At 40.1% G+C, this 21,123-nt stretch overlaps 1 protein-coding gene across 4 annotated transcripts in view; it reads right to left on the bottom strand.

The window, feature by feature from the left end:
• The window catches only part of DMXL1 (Dmx like 1), a 144,252-nt gene that overhangs the window by 12,145 nt on the left and 110,984 nt on the right, over window positions 1-21,123 (bottom strand). For 2 of the 4 annotated variants that reach the window (XM_061624628.1, XM_061624644.1), the window contains exons 33-42: window positions 19,833-19,950; window positions 19,288-19,350; window positions 16,453-16,539; window positions 15,637-15,758; window positions 14,941-15,082; window positions 5,198-5,248; window positions 4,856-4,916; window positions 3,441-3,568; window positions 1,987-2,079; window positions 558-649 (exon numbers count right to left, since the gene is read on the bottom strand). In XM_061624628.1, the coding sequence (XP_061480612.1) occupies window positions 558-649; window positions 1,987-2,079; window positions 3,441-3,568; window positions 4,856-4,916; window positions 5,198-5,248; window positions 14,941-15,082; window positions 15,637-15,758; window positions 16,453-16,539; window positions 19,288-19,350; window positions 19,833-19,950 (957 nt within the window). The remainder of the gene's footprint in view (window positions 1-557; window positions 650-1,986; window positions 2,080-3,440; window positions 3,569-4,855; window positions 4,917-5,197; window positions 5,249-14,940; window positions 15,083-15,636; window positions 15,759-16,452; window positions 16,540-19,287; window positions 19,351-19,832; window positions 19,951-21,123) is intronic. The other 2 variants (XM_061624653.1, XM_061624635.1) reach the window with 1 other exon arrangement.

Raw genomic sequence — 21,123 nt, 5'->3', positions numbered from 1 at the left:
GGAAAATAGCGTATACAGATGTTACAGCTCATTCTTAACTTGCTGAAGAAACTATGCAATATACTGAAATAGAGTTGTCGGATCATCTTGCGTACAAAAACTGAATACAGAGACCTTAGCATGATTTCCATCTTCATCCATTACAGTGCATGCAAAAGTGTTATTAAGGTCCATTGATTTTAATGGGTCTCCTCTGAGGAGAACTTAATTGGATATAACTCTACAGATTATATCCAACAGTGGTTTTATGCTAGCAAAAGTAACTTCTGCTTGTGCAAGATGGAGAATTTTATTTTTGTTTATTCTTTCCTACCTACTGTAGCCCCCTGTGCACTCTGAAAAACTGTTCCTAAAGACTGGAGGGCCCTTCTAAATATTGTGGGCTATGCTGTTGAGGACTGCAGAAGGTGTGATGAGGATTGGTGAAAATCAAGTGTCCCACCTTCCATGAGCAGAAGCACTTTCCCCTAGTGCAAAAACACTATCAGTATACCCAGTGTAACAATTCTTCATTTGCACTCAGTTTACTACTATGATCTTGGAACAAATTTTAGTACCTGTTGTCAGTAGACTGCCCAGCTGTGGCGATCAAAGATGAAGAACTTATGAAAACAAAATCACTGGCTGTTTTATTATGGCATTGCCATGTCTGAAAATTACAATGGACATTAGTAAATAAAGGTTGGAAAGAAGATTAATATAAAATTTTATTTTATGAATAATCATTTGCATGAGGTGGTTTAGGATTTCAGCTCCATGAATACCCAGGACCAAACTTTATGTATTCCCAATAACCTTTTTTCTTTATTGTATATTTTATTTTCAAAGTCTGGGTACTGCTTAGCTGTTGGAAGCTCTAAGAGGTTTACACAGAACACAAAATATACATTAAAATTATCAATTAAAGTCAGCAGTTAAAAATAAGTTGACCAAAAAATTCAAGTATAAATAAAATCAGTATATTTTATATCAGTATATTTTAGAATATATATTATATAAAAATGCATGTCAACCTTGTGTATCTGGCAAGGCTTGCCTCAACAAAAACGTTTTTAGCAGGCACTGAAAACAATACAGCAAACACACCTGCCTAATATCAATGGACAGGAAGTTCCAGAGTGCAGCTGCAGCCACAGTGAAATATTGATTCCTTAGAAATGTGGAATGAAATGTTATGTGTGCTTGTAAAAGTGCCAGTTCTGAAGATCGAAGTGACTGAGAAGTCATGTATGGGGTAAAGCAATCCCTCACATAAATTAGCCCCAAGCTGCTAAGGGCTTTATCTACTAATAACAACTTGAATTTGGCCTAGTTAAAGAATTGGCAGCCAGTGTAGATCGCTGAGCAAGGGTGTAATATGTTGACAGGATCTCATTCTTGTCACCAATCATGCTGCAGTTTCCAGACCAGGTGCAAGGGAAGACCCACACAGAGTGCAATGCAGCAATCCATCCTTGAAGTCACCAATGCCTGGACTACTGTAGTCAAGCTCTCCCAGTCTTGGAATGGTTGCAGCTGTACCAGCCAAAGCTGATAAACCTTTTTTTACTTATTGAACAGCAAATCTCAAATGATATCATAAACTATTTTTGAAAGTTCTTCTGTTTCAGAAGTAGTTTGCCATTTGGCTTGGGGGTTGCTATTAGAGAAGCACAAGCACAATGCCTCCTAAGCTGCATGAAGCTGTGAGAGTCTTTGAATCCTGATTAGCTGACAAATTTCCGATGGTTACTCAAGCCTATTAAAATATGGAACAATGTTTGAACCAAGAATCTCCAAGAGAATAGTTAAAGCCTGCAAATTTCCAACCAACTATATTGTAACAGAAGCAGATGTTTATAGTCTTACAACTTAAAAGTATGTATGTGCATAGTGTAGGAGGGAACCATAGTCACCCCATAATATAAGCAGCTGATAATAATTAAAATATGAATTTTAAATGTCATAGTGCTATGAAAAACAATGTTTGAAAAAAATTAGGCTCACCAAATATGGTTTGGGCGTGCTTCCATTATGTAGACTACTTTTCCAGTTTGTTTGATACAGACTTATAAATCCATCACCATCAACGATCCCAAACTGGGGGAAAATATTAAGGATATAATCATATATTCAATTCACACACACACACACACACACAAATTCTGGATCCCCAATTCAAAAGGCTTGTCCATACATTTAAACCTATTATATCCTAAGTTACTAGAAGGACAACTACACTATTTCATAGACACATTTCTTTAAAAATCTAATCTATCCTGGAGCGTTGAACTAAAATTTAAGCCAGCAAAGGGAGCCCCATTCACTTCCAAGTCAAGGTCAGCATTAAGCATTTGTTCCATTTGTGCAAATGGAATTTTTGCCAGCATTGAAGTAAATGGAAATGCCCTCGCTTATGTAGAAATTTCGTGCCCATGTCTGAGCTCTCACAGAGTTTAAGATTTGGCTATGTCTGTTTACACACATGGTATTAGAATAACTTGAAGCAATTTCATCTTTCTAGAAACTTTAACATGTTTTCAGTTCTGAATTAAGAACCTAAGAGCCCTGCTAGATCAGAATTAAGGCCTATTCAGTTTAGCTTTTCCCCCCCAACCAGATGCTTATAGGAAATCAAGCAAGACTTAAAAGTACTAATACCTTTTGCTCATGTTTGCCAGCAAAGCAGTGTTTGGAGACACTCCCCAGACCAACTACTTTAACACATCCCTCTTGTATAAAAATCCACTATTGTTACTTTCAACTTTGTGTATGTAATACTCCATCATAAATGCTGAGTTGTTTCCAATACTAGTCTTACGCAGAGTAGACCCAATGAAATTAATATGTCAGTTCATTTCAGTGGGTCTACTCTTAGGAGTAGAATTGGATACTGCCCACTGACATTTTTAGTGCCCATCTGTGGAACAGTACTTCTAAGGCTAGCTGATATATTCTGAATAATAATAATAGACCTATGTATGCAGTTATGTGACAGATAATTGCATTCATGGACAGGATTCAATCTAAAGTCAAAACCTAGCAGGAAGCCTTGTTCCAGCTCAGTTTAATCTGCTGTTGTGTCAGAATGGAAGTGATAACACTTTTCCCAACTCATGCATTATCACCAGTCTTTGTTCAATGTATCAAACAAGCAAAAGGAAGTCTTGTGCTGCACATTTAAGTAAAACAGATATTGCTTCAGTCCCTTCTTCCTACCAGACACACAGGGTGTTTGTAGATTTAGAGCAAGACATGCATTGATGAGGAGGCTAACTAGGTATAGAGATGTCCACTGACTACAATATACAACCACACAAGAAACACAAAAGGTTATTTTTTTAAAAAAACAACTCATATTTGTAAATATTTGTGAGAACTTCAGTTAAGTGAATTGTAGAATTATAGTGACGTTTGTAACAACTATTTTTAAAAAATCTGAGACACAAAAAGGAAGCTACCTTATTGCCTTGATAATTGAATCTCATCCGTGTAATCCTAGAGTTGCCACCAGACCGGAAACATGTAATTTGCTGAGAATGGCCCCACTCAAACATTCTCACACTGCCATCCTGAGCACCTGTCAAATCTGCATAAAAAAACCCATATAACACTTCCTTAAATCTAGGGTATATTTAAAATGACTCTAAGAACTAGTTTCAATCTGAAATAAGAATAACCACCATAGATTTTTAGCATGAACACAAGTTTTGACGTTGATAGAAAGTCATATGCACTCATGACTAATCCAATGAATGCATAGTATTGCAAAGAGTAATAGCAGTGTATTTGCAATTGTGTGTGTTTGCTGATTAACTTGCAATTTTAAAATGTTTACGAGAGTACTGAAATTTACTAATTCATTCAGGCCTTGTAAAATCCAAATTGCATTTGTAATCATTTGCCGCCACTCTACATTTCGAATAGGACTTTCACTCTTTAGAACATTACTTGGAGAACCGAAGGGTTGGTTACTTTAAGAACCCAAAGTTTGGATCTAACTATGCACCCACTGTGAAGAAGACCAATTTACATCATGCCCCTTTTAACAATAATCCTTTTGAAAAAGGACAAAGGCTCTATACCCAGAGATCCTTGTGTGAGATGGCAAATGCAATTAGCATTGACAATAGTTAATAGGTGTTCGAGAGGATGAGGAAAGAGACTCCAGGTAATTAGCATCCCATCCTAATTTGTTATCTGCACTGTGAAAAACTTACAGGAGCCAACTATCAATTTGTCTGAGTTAAGAACAGTTCAAAATCCTACTGAAAAAGCATCCTTTATAGGAAGCTATAAAGGGAAAACACACACATACACACACAGTTTGCCTCCAGAGCATATTTAGGGGACACTGGAGGGGGGGCTGCAGAGGGAATGGGGAATTACTGAAAATTGCCTCCCTCACATATTCCAATGATAGATTGTCAGTGGACAAATGCCTTTAATAGTTTAACAGACTTAAACTATATACTCCACAATTTATCATCAGCTTAGCCAAACATAAAAATGTTCCATTATATGTATTTTTAGAAAGCATTTTCTATTTTTCTAATTTGTGAATGTGACTCAAACATCTTTCACCTTACTCTGCATCTAGTGTTGTGGAAGATGCTGAAAGGTACACGAACCACATTTCCAACCACCATTTAATTACTATGACATCATGCTGAAAATCCATCAGATCTGCACAATGTTTATAGCACACCCCTCATGTTAACATTTACCTTCAGGAAATATTTTATTATTTTATTGTTCTTTCTTCATCTTTTTAAAGAAGGGCTGTTTTCCCTTGTATGAAATTTCAAACTTTTTTTCTTATATAATACACTACACTAATGCAAACATTAATACAGCCTGGAAATATAAAACTTACAATAAGGTAGTGTTGGGTGGGAAGCCATTCTTCGGACATTATTGATAGTCTTCTTGATCATCTGTTAAATGTGCAAAATTAAATAGATAAGCTACAAAATTGATCAGAAGCCTATTAAATTAAAGGAATTAGTTCAGTAAAATGCAAATGCTACCATGTTTGCTTTGTTTCATGAATTTGGGGTTGAAATGTGGATGGATGCCAATGAAAGCTAAATAATTCTCTAAATAATTCTCTCAGCATTAGCACATATTGATATCAATAGAACAACCCAGGCATGTGGAAGCTTTTGTTCCACAGGTCTAAGAGTCCCAATAGAGACACCCTAGACTACAATCTTACGTCTTTTCTTGTCAATTCCTTTCTGATTCCATTAAATTTATTGGAATATTCCTGTATATTGTAAGGTAAGTAAGAGAGAGGCAGAAGCAGAAGCATGTAAGAGAGAGGCAAACAAACTTTTACAAAAGTTAACTAGGAGTGAAGAGATAATGTTTTGCATTTAATCAATCACAGATAATTTAGTTGTGAATTATTTACATTAATTGAAAAAATATTTATCTAAGTAGCCCTCAGATAAAGAGCACAACCTACAGTAAGCAGTAAGGTACTGACATAGCTATGGGACATGTTGATAAACCCTGTATTTTTTAAGAAGTCTCCTAAATAGTCTTTGTACAAATAAAAATATTCAGAATATTACTTATTTGAATATTCTTAGGCTTACCAGTACAGAAAAGCTGTATCACATGTGAATGAAATGCTGGGGTACAGTTACTAAGCAGCAGCTCATCTGTACCAGGTAACATCTAACTGCTCAAAAAGATGCTAATAATATTATTACTATTCAATCTACTTGGGTCACTTAATCACTGCTTCCGGACTCTGTTACCAGAGATTTATTGAATTAAAAAATGACCAAAACCCCAACTGTCTGGAATTCTATTATTACACATATGGAATAGAACATAGTTAATGCAATAGAGCAAGGATTCTCAAACTTTCTATCCCAAGGGCCCACTTGAGAGGGCTGAAAATTACTGAAACCCACCAGTCGCAAAATGGTAGTAAGGGACTAAGCCAGTCACAAAATGGCGGTGGATGAAGGCAGAGTTTGGCATAATCAGCTGACAAATATCAACATTGTTTATTGATATGAAATCCCTAATTGGAAATTGCTAAATATTTTGTGACAACAATTTCCTTGTGGCAGGGAGTTTCATAGTTTAGCTTTCCTGAAGCAAACTGCAGGCATTGGTTCTGGCAGTACTGTGATCAACCTCTCCAGGTTCTATGTGGAGAAGACTTTTATATTTCCTTTTCACCCTTCCCCCCAACGTGTCTCTCATTGGCCATGTCTGCACATCACAGTAAACCAAACTATGGTTTACCGAGACTGTAGAAATGTGAAGCCTCCCGAGGAGACTACAGCTGCTTTGCTCCTCCTTAGTCCTTTTAGCTCAGTGTAGCATGGCAGCAAAGCCAAGATTTTGATTTCCTTAAGGTTTAATTTAGTGAACCCGAGATCCTGGTTAAACTCTCTCCTCGACCACGAGCTGTACCAAGAACAAAGCATCATGATTTGTTCACTGTTTTAAGGAGGAGATAGTTTAATCACAATACTGAGTTTGGATGACACACTAAGCCAAACCTTGTCTTAGCTGCCATACTGAGTTGTAAGGACCAGGGATGGCTAAAGCAGCTCCAAGTTAGTCTCTAGGAGCCAACACGTTTGTGTGGTCCTGGTAAGCCATAATTTGGTTACCATGACATGCAAACCAATGTATGTTACTCATCTCCTGCAATTTCTCCTCCCTTTCTCCTTTCACACTTAATTTGTTCCTCTCTCACAAAGTGCCAGATTCTTTCAGCCCTTCTTGGTTCCACTTTTACATTCAATTCCTCCTCTTATAGCAGCTTTCCTTTCCTATCCTCTTTCTCTCTATTCCCAGTCTATTATTATTTTTTAAATATTAACCTTATCACTCTCCATTTTCCTTCATTGTCCACTCTGTCTCTTCTAGCCTGCAGAGGAGGGAGGAGAGGCTTTCTAATTTGGCAGGATATCAGGCAGGCAGGAAGGGGGACTGTGGTGTGGGACTGTGAAGCCAAAGTGATGGAAGATACTGCAGCAGCCCTAAATGTGTCTGCTTTTCCTCCCCCTCAAGTCCATCTGTCCTGTCCTTCTCTTCCTCCTTTTCACATACTGTCGAAGCCCTGGTTGACCTCTGGAATGAGGAAATGGCCAGGGCGGTGGACACAATCACTCCTAAGCGCCTCCTCTCGCGGATTGGAACCAAATCTGCTCCTTGGTTTACGAAGGAGCTGGGGGTGATGAAACGCGAAAGACGAAGGCTAGAGCGCTGTTGGCGGAAAACTCGGAGCGAATCTGATCGAACACGGGCTAGAACCTATTTAAGGACTTATTCCATGGCAGTGCGGGCTCAAAAGAAAGTTTTCTTTTCCGCCTCCATTGCGTCTGCCAAGTCTCATCCAGCGGAACTATTTCGAGTGGTCAGGGGCCTCTTAAATTCTGACCCCTGTGAATATGATGGTGACCATGCAACAGTCCGCTGTGATGAATTCGCACGACATTTTGCAGATAAAGTCACTCAAATTCGCTCTGACTTAGACACCAACGTTAATACAGTCTCTGTGGATGTAACTTTGGCCTCTACTTGCTCGATTAGAATGGACTCTTTTCAGCTTGTTCAATCCGAGGATGTGGACAAACTCCTTGGAGAGGCGCATCCTACCACCTGCATATTAGACCCTTGTCCCTCCTGGCTTATAAAAAATGCCCGAGGAGGACCAATTGAATGGGTCAGGGAAGTGATTAATGCCTCCTTACTTCAGGGCAGAATACCGTCCTGCCTAAAGGAGGCAGTAATAAGACCCTTGTTGAAAAAATCCTCCCTGGACCCCTCATTATTAGGTAATTATTGCCCAGTTTCTAATATACCTTTTTTGGGCAAGATAATAGAGCGGGTGGTGGCGACCCAACTCCAGAGATTTTTGGATGACACGGATTATCTAGATCCCTTTCAATCTGGTTTCAGGCCCGGCTATGGGACTGAGACGGCTTTGGTCGCCTTGGTGGATGACCTATGCAGGGAAATGGACAGGGGGAGTGTGTCCCTGTTAATTTTGCTGGACCTCTCAGCTGCTTTTGATACCATCGACCATGGTATCCTTTTGGGTCGCCTAGCTGGGATGGGACTTGGAGGCATGGTTTTACGGTGGCTCCGGTCCTTCCTAGAGGGACGAACCCAGAAGGTGATTACGGGGGATGTCTGTTCGACCCCTTGGCCATTGACCTATGGAGTCCCCCAGGGTTCTGTTCTGTCCCCCTTGTTATTCAATATATATATGAAGCCGCTGGGAAAGGTTATCCGTAGTTTTGGGGTTCGATGTCACCAATATGCGGATGACACCCAACTCTACTTTTCTTTTCCATCTAACGAAACTAAGGAAGCCGTCAAGGTTCTGAACCGTTGCCTGGTATCAGGGATGGATTGGATGGGAGCAAACAAGCTGAAATTAAATCCTGACAAGACAGAGGTGCTCCTTGTCAGTCAAAGGATGGATCAGGGAATAGGGATCCAACTTGTGCTGGACAGGGTTACACTCCCCCTGAAATCACAAGTTCGCAGTTTGGGAGTGCTCGTGGACTCGGCCTTGAACCTGGAGGCACAGGTCTCGGCTGTGGCAAGGAGTGTCTTTGCTCAACTAAGATTGGTACGCCAACTGCGCCCATTCCTTGACCTGTCAGACTTGACTACAGTGACACATGCCTTAGTTACATCCCGATTGGACTACTGTAATGCGCTCTACGTAGGGCTGCCTTTGAAGACTGCTCGGAAACTTAAACTGGTACAAAGAGCTGCAGCCAGGATGTTAACTGGAGCTGGGCTCAGAGAACATACAACCCTGCTGTTGTACCAGCTCCACTGGCTTCCAATCTGTTTCCGAGCACAATTCAAAGTGCTGGTTTTAACCTATAAAGCCCTATACGGCTTAGGTCCAGGCTATCTGTTAGATCGTGTCTCCCTCTATGACCCTGTCCGAGCTTTGAGATCATCTGGTGAGGCCCTGCTCACTATTCCATCTTTCTCACAAGCTTGCTGTGTAAAAACACAGAATAGGGCCTTTTCAGTGGCTGCCCCTAGATTGTGGAATTCCCTCCCTAGCGAGGTTCGACTGGCTGCCTCACTTTCATCCTTTCGTGCCCAGGTGAAGACTATTTTATTCAGACGGGCTTTTAACTAATATTGTCATTTTTTAACTTTTACTGATTTAATCTATTTTTAATTGTTTTAAACTGTATATTATTTGTTTTTAATTGATTATGGTTTTTATTTGTAAGCCGCCCTGAGTTCCTTGGAAATAGGGCGGGGTACAAATACTTTAAATAAATAAAATAAATAATAAATACTTGGCTGGCCATTCGGTCTTTCTCTTCTTTCTTCCCCCCCCCCCCCCCAATTCTTCATGATATAGTCTCACTCGCTAAACATCTGCTGCTTCCATGTATGCCTATGTACTGCACATGTGGGAAGCCGCTGGGGTTGGTAGTCCCACCAAAAGGCTATGATGTAGCTGGGGGATGGGGTGTGGCACTGAGGCCCACCTGCAAGAAGGCTGAGACCCACTGGTGGTCTCTTGCCCGAAGTCTGAGAAACACTGCAATAGAACAAAACCGGTTTAAATTATGTAAAAAAAGGCAGACACATGTATCAAGCAATGTGTTAAATCTGCCAATGTCAGGTGAACCAGGCAATATTTTCTATACCTAGTAGTACTCATTTCTAGATAAAAGATATAAAATATGTGAAAAACCAACGTTGTTCAGTATATGCACCTGCTTTTGCCTTCCTTGTACAATATCTGAAGAGAGAACTCAAAATTCCTTCTACACAGAGATGTGTAAGTTGTCCCAACATTTTAGCATGGCAAGATGCCAAAATTCCCCCTTTGGATATTACTTGCATAAAAACATAAAATCAGAAGTGAGAATTCAGTCTTGCAGACTCATCATATCTACATTTGATGCAAGAAAAGATATACGGTAATCACTATGAATAGGATCACAACCAGAGTTGACATATAGCCTGCTACTGTCTGAGCAACTATTGTCTTCCTACAGTATTAGCAATTGGGCTCAGATACACAGCTTAAAGACTGAGTGGGAACGTAGTGTAAACCATCTTACTTTTGTTTTATTTTGAAATGGAAATGGACTGCCTTCAAGTCGATTCCGACTTATGGCAACCCTAGAAATAGGGTTTTCAAGGTAAGCGGTATTCAGAGGGGGTTTACCATTGCCTCCCTCTGAGACTGAGAGGCAGTGACTTCCCCAAGGTTACCCAGTGAGCTTCGTGGCTATGTGGGGATTCGAACCCTGGTCTCCCAGGTCGTAGTCCAACACCTTAACCACTATACCACACTGAAAAGGAAAAAATAACCCAGCAGAGATATAAAAATAAAACCATTGAGTATATACAACTAAACCTTTTAAGTAGTCATTCTAAATAACTAATTCTATTATTTTTATAAGGTGAAGCTAGTCTCTACAATTGTATCAAGTTTTATTTATTTTGCTTTTTGTTTGGTAACCATAATTCACTAAAGATAAATTTGTCATTTTTTCCTCCATCAATAAACGAAGAGGATGATCGAGATTTCTAAAACATCCAGTGCCCAAAGTCTTTTGGGCCAGTATATACATGTTGGATCATGAATGTTTCTTTTTTGAAAAGAAGTAAAACTAAAGAATGTAATTAAAAAGTTAAAATACAAAAGCATTTTGGAGCACTCCTAATGTAACAGGACTGCAGCCAGCAGTTTGCGCTGGCACTGAAACCTCTGGTTCCTATGGCAGAGCTGATGTGATAACTCAGAATTTGTGAATGCTGGATAGAAAAAAACAGGGAACTTTTTTTGGAGGGGGAGCATTCTCTTTTGAGGAAAGCATCAGAGCAGTTGAACTTGAACTAAAATCTTGCAATGACTTTAAGGATAGCATGAACTGACAGCCAAGGCTAAGGGAGAAAAGGTTCCAGGAGGCTGGAGAAACTAAGGAGATGTTGATGGAGTCAGCAAGTGCACTGAGATACACTGGACTGAGTAAGGTGCAGGTGGAGAAAGAGGCCGGAAGAAAAGGCAAGCAGAAAACACAGAACTAAGGAGAGGCCAATATGAACTAGAGTCAGTGTCTGTTTATTGCCTCCAGTCTCATCTCTGTCATAAACTCATTGGGTACTCTTAGGTAAGCCACACTCAGTTTCAGTGCTCCTGCGCCACAATATGAGCATAATACTTATCTACCATACAGAGTTGTTGTAGGATTACAATTATGCAGTGTATGTACAGCATTCTGAAAGCTCTAAAAGCAGTATATAAATGCTAAGCTTTATTGTTATATTGTTGAAAGGAGACTGTGTATTAGGCAACAAAAATATTAGATGGGAGTTACAATGGCTGTAGAGAGCAGGGCTGATGATGCAGCGGGAGGAAAAGCAGCGAATGGCAGGCACACAAAGATGAAGCAAGGAGGAGTCACTGAAAAAGTGAGAGAAATGCCTCAGAAGGCAGGATTATCTTTTCCTGGCAAAGGATTAATAAAAGCTTGAATTGTCAGAAATGGAAGATACACCATTGCATCTTTAAGTTGAGAAAAGCTATAGTTATTTCATTCTTGCCTGTCAGGCAAAAATAAATGCAAAGTAGCTCTGAATCTAGGGCCTAGGAATTTGAGAAACTGCAGGCAAGCAAGTAGGGTTGCCACCTTTTCTTGTGCTACTCCAATGTCAACCTGACACAAATAAATTAAGCAAGCGTATCTTTACTTAACAGTGACAAAAGAGCATTGGTTACCTGTGGTAAACTCATTTCCTAGTGACAGGAGGATATCCTAAATTGTGTTGCTCCTCCCACTCACTCCAGAAGTCAGGGCTGCTCAAATCAGGCAGCTGGTAAGCCCCCCCTCCACAATGGGACAGCAACCTTTCCCAGTCCGAGGTATGTAAAAGCTCCAGACAGAACCTCAACTAGAAAAAAAATGAATCCCCTACAACTAAAAATGGGGAACATAAAGGAAAAAACCAGACTATTAATAATAGAGTAAGAAGAGAAAAACACATGCACAGCAGGAATACACCTCACAGCACCATACCAACCCTAGGTGGGTATATATGTATAAAAATAGATATATTGCCAACTCATACAAGGTGGAGTACAACAATATATGTAAGTACAATAAAACAAACCACCATAACAATACAAACTAATCATTAAAAGTTCTAGGCCTTATAGACAAAATAACAACCGACAAATCACTGGGTTCGGATGGCATCCACCCCAGAGTTCCCAAACTACTAATAAGAAGAGCCTGCTGCATCAGGCCAATGTCCAATCTAGTCCAGCATCTTGTTCTCACAGTGGCCAACCAGATGCCTATGGGAAGCACACAAGCAGGACGTGAGTGCAAGGAGCACTATCCCCTCCTGTGGTTTCCAGCACTGGTATTCAGAAGCTTACTGCCTCTGACTGTGGGAGGACAGCGTAGCTATCATGGCTAGTAGCCATTGATAGCTTTATGCTTCATGAAGTTGTCTTTTAAACCATCCAGGTTGGTGACTACAGCTACCTCTTCTGGGAGTGAATTCTGTAGTTTAACTATGTGCTGTGTGAAGAAGTACTTTCTCTTGTCTGTCCTGAACCTTCCAACATTTAGCTTCATTGTATGTCCACGACTTCTAGTGTTATGAGAAGAGAAAAAAATTTCTTTATCCACTTTCTCCATGCCATGCATTACTTGATACACTTCTATCATGTCTCCTATTACTTGCCTGTTCTCTAAACTAAAAAGCCCCGAAAATTGCAGCCTTTTCTCATGGGGGGTTGCTCCATTCCCTTGATCATGTTGGTTGCTCTTTTCTGAACTTTTTCCAACTCTACAGTATCTTTTTTGAGGTATAGCAACAAGAACTGTACACAGTATTCCAAATGCAGTCACACCATAGAGTTGTATAACATTATGATATTGGCAGTTTTATTTTCAGTTCCTTTCCTAATGATCCCTAGAATCGATTTTGCCTTTTTCACAGCTGCCACCCCTTGGGTCGACATTTTCACTGAGCTATCGATGATGCCCCAAAGTCTCATTCCTGGTCAGTAACTGCCAGTTCAGACCCCATGAACATATATGTGAAATTAAGTTTTGGCCCAACATGCATCACTTTATATTTGTTTACATTGAATTACTATATTTAATTTGCTAGTTGCCTCACACCCAGTGGTCTCTAGGCAACTTAAAACATATTTTTTAAAAGTACAACACACAAAATTTTAAACCCAAACACAAAGGCCTAAGTGAAAAGGAAGGTCTTTGCTTGGCACCCAAAGGTGGATAGAGAAGGCACCAGGCATGCCTCTCTGGGAAGAGCATTCTGCAGCCAGGGGGCCACCACTGAAAAGGCCCGTTCTTGTGTTTCCATCCTCCAAGCCCCGACAGAGTCCTGGGTAGTGCACTGGCATTTTTCCCTCTGGGCATTTTCCATGGATAGAGAGAACAGTATAGCCCCCTGGCTGGCCTCCCCTCTACAAAGCAGACCCTCAGCCTGAGCCCATCTCTTGGAGTTGGCAGGTTTGAAAACTGGGGCAGGGCTTAGGGGCTTACTCGTTGCCTGTTGAATAGCCCTGCTTTCTGGAGTGAGTGGGAGGAACTCCCCAGCATTTCCCTTTTTGCTGCTGTTTGTCCTCCAGAGGAGAGAAAGAGCTGCTTAAAGCTATCCAGCCTGGTGAGAGGACCCCTCTTTTCTGAACTGTATTTAAGCTAGCACCTGCTGAGTCTCCTTCAAATGCAATAAGACCTAGACCTATTGTCTGTTCACTTTCTTGCTTTGTATTTAAGTCTAGACCGTTTCTTTTGTAACATGCTTTATTCTATGTTTGCCAAATTATTGATTTTTGTGTTATTTGAATTTATTGTTCCTTTTTGTAATCTGACTTCACTCCCTTACCCCAGTGCTTTGTATTTTGAATCTGTTGTAAGCCACTTTGGGCAGGTGGCATATAAATAAACTCAATAATCAATCAACTCGATTGAGTATATCCTCCTCCACAATAGGGGAAAAATAACTGAAAGAGCTTTACTTGCTTCATTTCTTAATTCAGGACCACAAAAAAGTGGCAATTTTACAGACAAGGGAGCTTTTGAAGCCAGAAGACTGTAGTAAGGGAGCCACAGGAAACATATAATCTAAAACTAAGGAGGCTCCTGTAATTTAAGAAAAGCATGAAAGGGCAAATTCCATAAGGTATAGCTTTTCACACCATAGTAACACCACAATGAGAAGAACCACAGCTAGTGAATTTTCACACAAGTACAAAGGTCCTCTCAAGATCTGGACTTGAAAACCAGTGAAGCTCAACCAACAGCAAAAATGAGAGATCAGTCATTTGTAAAATTAGAACCAAATGCCCAAGTCTATTGCAGAGATAGGAAGGAAACATATATGCTGGGTTGAACGTGGGTCTGACAATTTTTCCTTTGCACAGCATGAGCAACCTCTGCATAAGAGGCATTAGCACCAGCCTTTGGCTTCATCTCCCATCTCCATCTGTAGTAGCATCTCTGCCCTCTGAAAGGCACAGATGGTAAAAGAGCCAAGCTGAGGAAACTTAGTGTTTATAAGGTACCTTTTGAAATGTTTGAAATACTTCATGGATATTGGTCATATTTTCAACCACTGTGTATGGATAGACTAGTTTTATAAACCCTAAACTTTAGTTAGGGATTGAGAACTGAACCAGGAGCTTCTTAACCAATGCACCATGCTCTTAGTCAACGCACTATTAGTAGGCTTTGATTTTGTTTCTAACAGCATCTGGATTATCTACACTGAAGAAAACTTTTAAAAGCTATGGATTCACAAACGGACAGAAGTGCTGAGAGCTTCTAAAGTCCCTTAATAGCATTATTACTTAGAAGTATATATATTGTTATTTATAAAGTCCATGAAAACTTTAATATTCAATATTAAGTGTGTAATTAAAGAATTATTCCATTACAAGTGACTCACCACAGCAGCACCTCTGCCAGTCTGGGTACTACCAAGCCAAGGCATGTTGATTGGAGTGCCAGGATTGCTGTGACTATAAGGCGTAGTTCCCTGAATGTTTCCCAAGTCATCACGAGCATGAATAACCAAGAAGTCATCAGCTCTATAAAGGAAAACAAGAACCTTACATTCCATACAGCAAGTGCCATCTCTCTTTTTCAGTGAAAGGAATGGCAGTTGCTCAACCGGCCTGCATCTACAAATTATCATATTTAGGCTCATGTAGGATGTACTTGGCTCTTAGAATTCCAATCTAAAGTCTTCAATGACCATAAAATCACTCGGGGAATGGGTCAAAGCAGGCCAATCTTTTGGGACATCAGGGCAATGAAGCCAACAGCTGCCAAGGAAGAATGATTGTCATCATAAGTGCACTGTTATACCACAGCAAATAAGTTACGGACATGAGAGAGGCAGTGCCAACTTTGAGGAAAAGGTAGTCTAGGAGCTGAAAAGAACAGAGTTGGAAGGAGGAAAGCCCAAGACCGAAGAGATAAAGAAAATGAGGAAAGAGTTCCAATATAACTCTCAGATCAGTATTTCAACAGTTTTTTTGTTAAACTAGTTGGATTAAGAAAATTACAGTATATAATTTTAATGTATAGGAGTCCATTTCAGGAGATATAGCCAAATTATAAAGATGAAAGTAAACAGTACCCTTTAGCTTCCACTTCCAAGTCATCATCAACCCAAGTATAGATCTGTGTAGCAAGAATTCCAGACACGTCTAGTTCCTGAATGTCATGACTTGAAGCTATCGCAATGCAATTCCTGTTGGCCTAAACGACACAATTATAATAAGAATAAAAAAGCTCACGACATTACTGGTTAAAAATACATTTAATTCCACTGTTGCCTCTTCAGTGGTGCAGATGAAGGCCAGTTCAAACATACAGCTATGAGTGTGACAGGGTGTTTAAATGAATCTGCATTGGCAGTGTCCCACATAGCAGGCAGTGTATATGATTTGGGTCCCCAACCACACAAATCAGCTAGTCTTTTTTGGGTGAAAAGTACAGGAGGTTAAAAGTATAATATCCACGCTGGAGTCAGGTCCATCTAGTCCAGCATGCTTGCTTCCAAAATTGACCAGCCAGATGCCCCAGGAAAACTATTAGCAGGATATGAAATAGCCATCTCCTGTCAGCTACTCACTTTTGAGTAAGTATTGATGGGTTTAAAAGGCTCAACTGCATGGGAAACTGCTCACATAAATGACTTCCCATTTATGTTGCTCCCCCACATATCTATTTACGCTGGTGGTAGATCAACATTTCTTGAAGATCAGAGATTACTGCAAGGGGACTCGAGTGCATTTTGTGCATGGAGAACACAACAAAACTTTTACTGCAGGAAAAACAAAATTGCATTTTTCCACTAACTGAAAATCTTCCTTTTTAATGAGCCTCAGTTACAGCATTCTAAAACATTCAGAGAACTATAAAAACACTCCTTCCACATTAGTGTGCATACCTTGTTGACAGCAAAAGCAGTAATAATGTCAGACTCTTTATGGATAATTCTTGCTTTACCTCCAGGATATCCCATATCAGTCTCCATCTGTATTTAAAGATTAAAAAAAGGGAAAGTGTTACACATTAAATCAGTAGGAGTCTTTTTAGATCATGCTGGAATATAAAGGCTAAATATTAACCAGGAATAGATCTGCACTACCTGAAAGCATGTTACTGAACTATCTTGAACTAATGAAAGTAAGAAAGGTAATATAATAATTGTTATAAAATGTAATACTTTTTTAAAAAGGAAGTATAACAATTTTGTATCCTACATATATAATCACTTCTTCATTGTCACATTTAAAGATAAAAAAGGGAGAGAGTGTTACACATTTAATTCATAATTAGTCTGAGAACTAGAGAAAGAAGAGCAATTTCACTGAACCATGCCTACCTATGAAATATTTAAAATTATTCAGTATCGGCCATATAATGGCCTAGAAACAAGTTACTAGTAATGTGCAATTGGCCAATGGTCATCAATACCCATATAAACAATTCCACAAGCCAGAAAAGTATGAGGTGCAATTTTCTAGTGTTCCTGTGTAATTCTGTATGCTGTGCCTCTTATCAAGCACAAAACACCAGTATAGATATTACTATGCACTGTCTGACACTACAGCCCACTAGAAGTATCTCTGAGGGTTTTACATGTTGTTGGATGTATCCTTCAAAGATTTATTTATTTATTTGATTTATATCCCACCCTTTCTCCCAGGAGGAGCCCAGGAGGGGCAAACAAAAGCACTAAAAACATTTTAAAACACCATAAAAACAGGCTTCAAATATATATCAAACACAACAACCACTAAAAACATATTAAAACAAAACATCTTTAAAAACATTTTTTTAAAAAACTTTAAAAACATTTATAAAAAGAAGGTTTAAAAATATATTAAAAAGCAATTCCAACACAGACGCAGACTGGGATAAAGTCTCAACTTAAAAGGCTTGTTGAAAGAGGAAGGTCTTCAGTAGGTGCCGAAAAGATAACAGAGATGGCACCTGTCTAATATTTAAGGGGAGGGGATTCTAAAGGGTAGGTGCCACTACACTAAAGGTCCATTTCCTATGTTGTGCGGAATGGACCTCCTGATAAGATGGTATCTGCAGAAGGCCCTCACCTGCATAGTGCAGTGATTGACTGGGCATATAAGAGATAAGACAGTCTTTCAGGTATCCTGGCTGCCAGCTGTATAGGGCTTTATAAACCAAAACTAGAACCTTGAACTTAGCCCAGTAGCTAATAGGTAGCCAGTGCAATTCTGTCAGTAGCGGGGTGACATGTTTGTGATAACCTACCCCAGTGAGCAGTCTCGCTGCTACATTTTGCACCAGCTGCAGCTTCCAGACCAACGTCAAGGGTAACCCCATATAGAGCGCATTACACTAATCCAATCTGGAGGTTACCAGTGCATGGACAACAGTGGTCAGGCTATCCAGGTCCAGAAACAGCCACAGCTATCTCACCCTCCAAAGCTGGTGAAAGGCACTCCTAACCAAGGAGGTCACCTGGGCCTCTAGCAACAAAGATGGATCCAGGAGCACCCCCAGACTATGGACCTGCTCTTTCAGAAGGAGTACAACCCCATCCAAAGCAGGCAACTGACGAATTACCTGAACTTGGGAACCACCAACCTACAGTGCCTCCATCTTGCTAGGATTCAGACTCAGTTTATTGGCCCTCAACCAGCCCACCACAGAGTCCAGGCTTGCATGGCCTGTCCTGATTCAGATGTTACAGAGAAATAGACCTGGGTATGATCAGTGTACTACTGACACCTTGCCCCAAATCTCCTGATGACTGAACCCAAGGGCTTCATTTAGTTATTAAACAGCACAACTGCCAGGGGTCCGAAAGACAATCACCCAATTCTATTCTCTGAAAATGACCCTGGAGATAGGATCAGAACCACTGGAAAACAATACCCAGCTCACCAAGTTGGCCCAGAAGGATACCATGGTCAATGGTATCAAAAGCCGCCAAGAGATCAAATAATAATAACAGAGTCGCACTCCCCCTGTCCTTCTCCCATAAAAGGCCATCTATCAGGGCAACCAAGGCCAATTCAGTCCCATAACCAGGCCTGAACCCAGACTGGAATGGGTCAAGATAATCTGTTTCATCCAAGAGTACTTGCAATTGCTGCGCCACAACCCTCTCAATCACCTTCCTTAAGAAAGGGGTATTTGCATCCAGGCGGTAACTGTTGCAAACCAATGGGTCCAGGGTGGGCTTCTTCAGGAGTGGTCCAATCACTGCCTCTTTCAGGGAGGGTGAAACCACTCCCTCCTGCTACGATGCGTTGACCACACCCTGGATCCACTCAGTCAACACCCCTCTGCAAGTTTTAATAAGCCAGGAAGGGCAAGGATCGAGAGGACGTGTTGCTGGCTGCATCATCGCAAGCACCTTGTCCACGTCATCAGGCCACATCAACTGAAACCGTTCCCAAGAAGTTGCAGCAGACATTGTACTGGACACTTCATTGGGGACTACAGTAGATGTGGATGAAGTTAATTATAATTAAGGTCTGCATAATCTATCACATAGAAATAAAGCTAATCTACAAATCTGCAAGACTGACACAGTTGATCCTGAAAAAATGTACATACAAGGGAGATGAGATTATTGTTATCAGTCCATTCTGTACCTTATCACTTCTAAACAGTACTAATAAACCCCTTAATGTTTAAAACTCTATACATTTTTTAAAAAAACACACAATATGTTTTGAATGTAGCATATGTATTTCTTCCCACATCTCCATTTCTGTTACTACATATATACCTTATTGATTCCAGGTTCTTCCACGGAAGCATTTTTGATATATTCATTTTGGTCTTCTAATGACTACACCAGAAAAGAATAAATCACATGGCAAAAGAAAAGATGAGATCAACATTCACTATGTGGCAAGGTAAACAATTATATGGTAATTTTATGAACATGCAATATTTAACTTAGTGCAACAAGTCTGTTGTGCTGGATAACTTATACGAAGTACATTCTCAGAAGTACATCAAAAATAGTCCTAAGATACTATAGATAGTGAAGACTGAATTCTCAGTTCAGAAAGAAGAAATGAACAAACTACGGTCAATATGCTTATACGAAACAAATAATGCTCACACTATGTTGTTTTCCACCCAGGGAACTTTACTACATTAAAACCTTAAGTGTATGCAACCTTTGCGGCTGGTGGATGCAGTGCCTTGGAAATAAGCTTTGTGAGGTGGGGGAAGACCCTGAGTTTTAAAAATCTGAAAAACACTGGCTTAAGAAAAACTAAGTTAATGGCATTAAATTTTTATATAAAAATATACAATACATACCTCATTTGAGCACCTTTTCTTTGTAAATATGTTTCTGATAAAGGTTTCCTGGACCATTTCTTGTTTAACAAGATATTGCCAAAGTCTCTTCACAGATAGCGCATTACTACTTTTAGACCTAAAAATGAAAGAAATAAATGTTTATTTTTTAAAGCATGCTACCATTTCAGAAGCTATCACTGAATGAAATCAGAATGGAACTAGAAGCCAAAACAATTTTAAAAAGTTAAGGTGCGAGACCTCTGCATCAGGAAATAAAATAAAAACACCATGCTTTATACAATAAGAATTACCTCCAATAATTTATACATAATAAAATCTTTTTTAAACGAATGATTTTTAGTAAATGTTGTGGAGGTGATATGGGTAGGCCAGCAGTTGAGGATTTGAGAGGAGGGGTAGAAAACAGCAACCAAATGAAGGACAGTTAAGGACAGAAAGGTTACTGATTACATAGGGAAAAGGGGATGCAGGGGCTGAAAGCTGGCTCTCAGACCCTGCCCACCAAGCAAAAGGAAGAAGGAGTTGAGAACTGCTTTGCTGGAATAAATTATCTTAGGTTACTTCTCACTGGTTCCTTTAATGCCAAGTCAGTATGTTCACAATGCATATACATTTTTATTTTTAATAAAGCACTTGTGCACAAACTCACTCCTGTGCATAATGGTCACGTTTTAAAAATTGTTGGCTCCTCAGGATATAATCTGGATGGCCAACCTCAAGAATGGACCATTGGTCTCACCTGAAGGTATTGCCCGTGTGAATCAGTACATGACCCAGAAGGAATATAGGTTGAAAATGCCGAAGAGCCAGATGGACTGCTCTCAGTTCCAGCCAGTTGATATTCTGACTTGCTTCTGCGCTGGACCAAACACCCTGAACATATTGGGAATTGCAGTGGGCCCCCCATCCGGACAGACTGGCATCTGTCATTATTACAGTTCTGTCTGGTTCTCAGAACCCTTTCTGAGATTTTTGACTGTCACCCACCAATGGAAGGAAGCCCACAGAGACAGATGCAGGCGGATTGTCCGGTGGTTGGACGTGGCAATGTCCTGTTGGAAAGGGAGTAAAGCCCACTGTAAGGGTCAAGTGTGGTGTCAAGCCCATGATACGATGTGGATGGTTGAGACAAACATCCCTAGAGCCCTTGCCAGAAGCATTATGTCCACCCTTGATCGACACACGAAGTACAAAGCCATCTCTTTGATGACAGAAATCCAATCTGGTGATAAAAAGACCATGGCCTTTGCGGTGTCTAAAAGAGCGCCCAGGTGTTGTAGACGCTGAG

Source organism: Rhineura floridana, chromosome 1 (assembly GCF_030035675.1).
Source record: "Rhineura floridana isolate rRhiFlo1 chromosome 1, rRhiFlo1.hap2, whole genome shotgun sequence".
Classification (NCBI taxonomy): domain Eukaryota; kingdom Metazoa; phylum Chordata; class Lepidosauria; order Squamata; family Rhineuridae; genus Rhineura; species Rhineura floridana.
This window is presented reverse-complemented; position numbering and strand designations above follow the sequence as displayed.